We start from the raw sequence: 3,470 nt of genomic DNA, 5'->3' as shown, positions 1-3,470 counted from the left end.
GTTAGTCTGTGTCCCACTCATATGTATAGGCAGGGTATGGGTGTGTATGTCTGCGGGTGTGGCTGGAGGATGGAGCTCAGCCACCTGCAGGCCTGAGGGGTGTGGCCCTGCGGAAGGACTGGCCACACCTGAAGTTCATGCCACACCTGTTGGTGATCAGGGCTCGTCGGGGGAGCTACTTAGGAGAGAGTTGGAGCTCCCACCGGCGCAGGATCATTAAGCTAAGACTCCAAGTCAGTGTGTAGCATTAGGAAGTGTGGATCGTGTGTGTGTGTGTGTGTGTGTGTGTGTGTGTGTGTGTGTGTGTGTGTGTGTGTGCGCGTGTGTGTGTGCGTGTGCGCGCGCGCGCGCGCGCGCGTGTGCGCGTGTGCGTGTGTAGTGTTTAACGGCTGCTTCTGTATTGTCCTGCAGGTGAAACGAGGGACCAGAAGGGCAGCACGCACAGGGTGTGCAGTAACACAACAGCGGGGAGCACGAGCACAGACGTCGGAGGGAAGCACGCACATGGGGTTCGAGGGAGCAACGGGGAGTTGTTGTGTTTACAGCTTTCCACTGTAAATAAAGAGCACTGTTTGCATCGCAGAGTCTGCGTTTTGGGTCCTCCTTTCCCCACATCCCCACGGTCTGCCAGCGAGACCGTGACAGAATGATCCCGCCAACCACCATGGACCCAGCAAACTCAGGAGTTGCCACGGAGGAGAGATCTCTCGCGCAGCTATGGGATTACTGCCGGAGCGTGATCCAGGCTGTAGACCCACACAGGAGACACCTACAGGTAGTGTTCCTTGACAATTACCTCACATCCACTACCCTCACCATGAACATTTTGGACATTAACAAACTTAGGCAATTGATCACTAGTTTAAGGGAGAGCTCGAGTTTTGAATTATTTGGGTTGGGTGGCCCGAGCACGGACAGTTCGGCTGCTCTCCTAGAGACTCTTGCCGCTTGGTTTTTCACGCGTCGGCGGAGGGCTTTCCCGTCGATGCTCGCGGCACAATCGTTTGATCCGCCATTACAGAAGGCATGCCGCACTCTCCACCGCCATTCCATTACGCCTCAACCTACTCCTGCGGTTTCAGCCCGGTCAGCTGGCAACGGACCGACAGCACTCATTACCGCAGTGAGTAAACCAGACTATATTGTTTCAATAATAAACCCTGTCATTGACAATCAAAACACAGATGAACAGCGGATTTCCATGCACGCGGCCCCGCCTTCACGGAGGAGAAGGCGTCCTCGCAAGCAGCGTTCAACCACATCCACACTCACTCCTGTGCTGGTCGAAGACTCAGGACCAGCGGCTCTGGATGCCACAGTGAGTAAAATGGACTCTGCCGGTGTTATGAATTCCCTTCCTGTAAACACGAAAATAGAAACTGTTTGCTGTACCTCCAAAGACTCAGAAAATGTTCCCTCTGAGACTGTAAGCTGGGAGCTGGGGAGTTCCGAGCATACAGACCCAAATGACTTTTTGGCTCAGTCTGACCGTATGGAGACGGAGGTTCTCCCCAGGGCTTCCCCAGAGGCCAAACTGGAGGTCTCAGTTGCCTCTGGACCCCTGGAATTTGTTGAGCCAGCGGTAACATTTTCATCCTCTCCACCCTTCATAATAGCCATCTCACCCTCACCTCAGCCTGCTGCCCAGCTGGTAGCTCAGTCTTCAGTCCAGTCAGCCTCTCACCTTCATCCTCAGTTGGAGGTCGATATGCCGGCTGGACCACCTCTGCCATCATTTCACCCATCTGTCCCTGCATCGCTGTCCAGTCTACCGGGAGTAGCTGCCACACCATCGTCGCCTCCGCCCTCTGCAGCCACTTCTTTACCAGAGTTCCGTCCGACTGCAGCAACCACAGTACTCTCGGCTTTGCTGTCCGCATCACCTACTCTACCTTCACCTTCCCCACCTGCGGACACCGCGTCACCATCTTCGCCTCCGGATCATCCATCTGTGGCTGAAGCGCAGCCGGAGATGCCCGCACGGCCAGCTGTGGAGCCCTGCGAGCCAGAGCAGGAGCCCGGAGAGCGGGAGGAGCAGCTCGGCGAGGCGGAGCAGGAGCTCAGAGAGCAGGAGGTGCCCGCACGGCCAGCTGTGGAGCCCTGTGAGCTGGAGCAGGAGCCCGGAGAGCGGGAGGAGCAGCTCGGCGAGGCGGAGCTCAGAGAGCGGGAGGTGCCCGCACGGCCAGCCGTGGAGCCCTGCGAGCCGGAGCAGGAGCCCGGAGAGCGGGAGGAGCAGCTAGGCGAGGCGGAGCTCAGAGAGTGGGAGGTGCCCGCACGGCCAGCCGTGGAGCCCAGCGAGCCGGAGGAGGAGCAGCTCAGCGTGCCGGAGGAGCTAGGCGAGCCGGAGGAGCCCGCACCGCCAGCTGCGGAGCCCTGTGAGCCGGAGCTGGAGCAGCTCAGCGAGCCGGAGATAGGCGAGCGGGAGGAGCTCAGCGAGCCTGTGGAGCCCGCGCTGCCACCGGAGGAGCTCGGAGGTCCGGAGAGACCCGCTCAGCCTGAACTGGAGGTCAGCGAGTCAGATGGACCATCACGTCTAGCGCGCCCTCCACGCCAGCTACGCCCAGCGCGTCTGCGTCAGCAACCGGCGCGTCATCGACCGGCATGTCATCGGCCATGTACCACACCTCGCTGTTGTTCACCGGAGCTGCGCTGCCGCCACTGGATCCCGGGCAGGCCGCCTGGGGAGGAGCGCCGCCGCCGTCGGACCCAGGGCAGGCCGCCGGAGGAGCAGCAGCGCCGCTACCGCCACTGGATCCCGGGCAGGCCGCCTGGGGAGCAGCGCCGCCGCTACTGGGCCCGGGGCTCGCCACCGGAGGGGCAGCAGTGCCGCCGCCACTGGAGCAGTGGCAGGCCCCCAGAACTGTTTTGCTGCTGCTGCCGGACCCGTGGCCGTCCGCCGGAGCTGCAGCGTTGCCGCCATTGGACTCGAGGTAGGCCCCCTGAACTCTTTTTGTAATGATGGGCCGCCTGAGACTGTTTTGTGGCGTTTTTCCTTTTTTTGCTCCGTTGCAGGGGGTGCGGTCGGACTTTGGAACTGTGACCTTGGGGGGGTTGTTTCTTTTGTGGTTTTTGGTTCTGGCCCTCCGTCCTGGACCCCCGCCGCCCGCCCTGGGTTGGTTGTGCTGTGGTTTTTGGTTTGTGTTTTTGTTTTCGGGTCGTGGGGAGCCGACCCTTAGAGGGGGGGTACTGTCACGGACCCAGCTCTGGAGGACTCGGGGTCCGTGAGCAGTTTTGACTCACCTCCCGTTGATATTGTTGTTATTATTATTTTGGTGATGTGTGTGTTTTTCTGCACTGTGCTGTGTTAGTCTGTGTCCCACTCATATGTATAGGCAGGGTATGGGTGTGTATGTCTGCGGGTGTGGCTGGAGGATGGAGCTCAGCCACCTGCAGGCCTGAGGGGTGTGGCCCTGCGGAAGGACTGGCCACACCTGAAGTTCATGCCACACCTGTTGGTGATCAGGGCTCGT

The 3,470-nt window shown here is 60.1% G+C and overlaps 1 protein-coding gene across 1 annotated transcript; it reads left to right on the top strand.

The window, feature by feature from the left end:
• Positions 1 to 529: 529 nt before the first annotated feature.
• Positions 530 to 2,956, top strand: LOC146567084 (uncharacterized). Its single transcript, XM_085285841.1, has one exon. The coding sequence runs from the start codon at positions 647 to 649 to the stop codon at positions 2,954 to 2,956; it is 2,310 nt and encodes a 769-aa protein (XP_085141967.1). The 5' UTR covers positions 530 to 646.
• The last annotated feature ends 514 nt before the right edge of the window (positions 2,957 to 3,470 follow it).

This window comes from Mchenga conophoros, linkage group LG9 (assembly GCF_057382185.1).
Source record: "Mchenga conophoros isolate Kocher_MC1m ecotype Shallow Benthic linkage group LG9, M_conophoros_male_GT1.1, whole genome shotgun sequence".
NCBI lineage: Eukaryota > Metazoa > Chordata > Actinopteri > Cichliformes > Cichlidae > Mchenga > Mchenga conophoros.
Note: the sequence above shows the minus strand (reverse complement) of the source record. Positions and strands in the feature narration are given on the sequence as shown.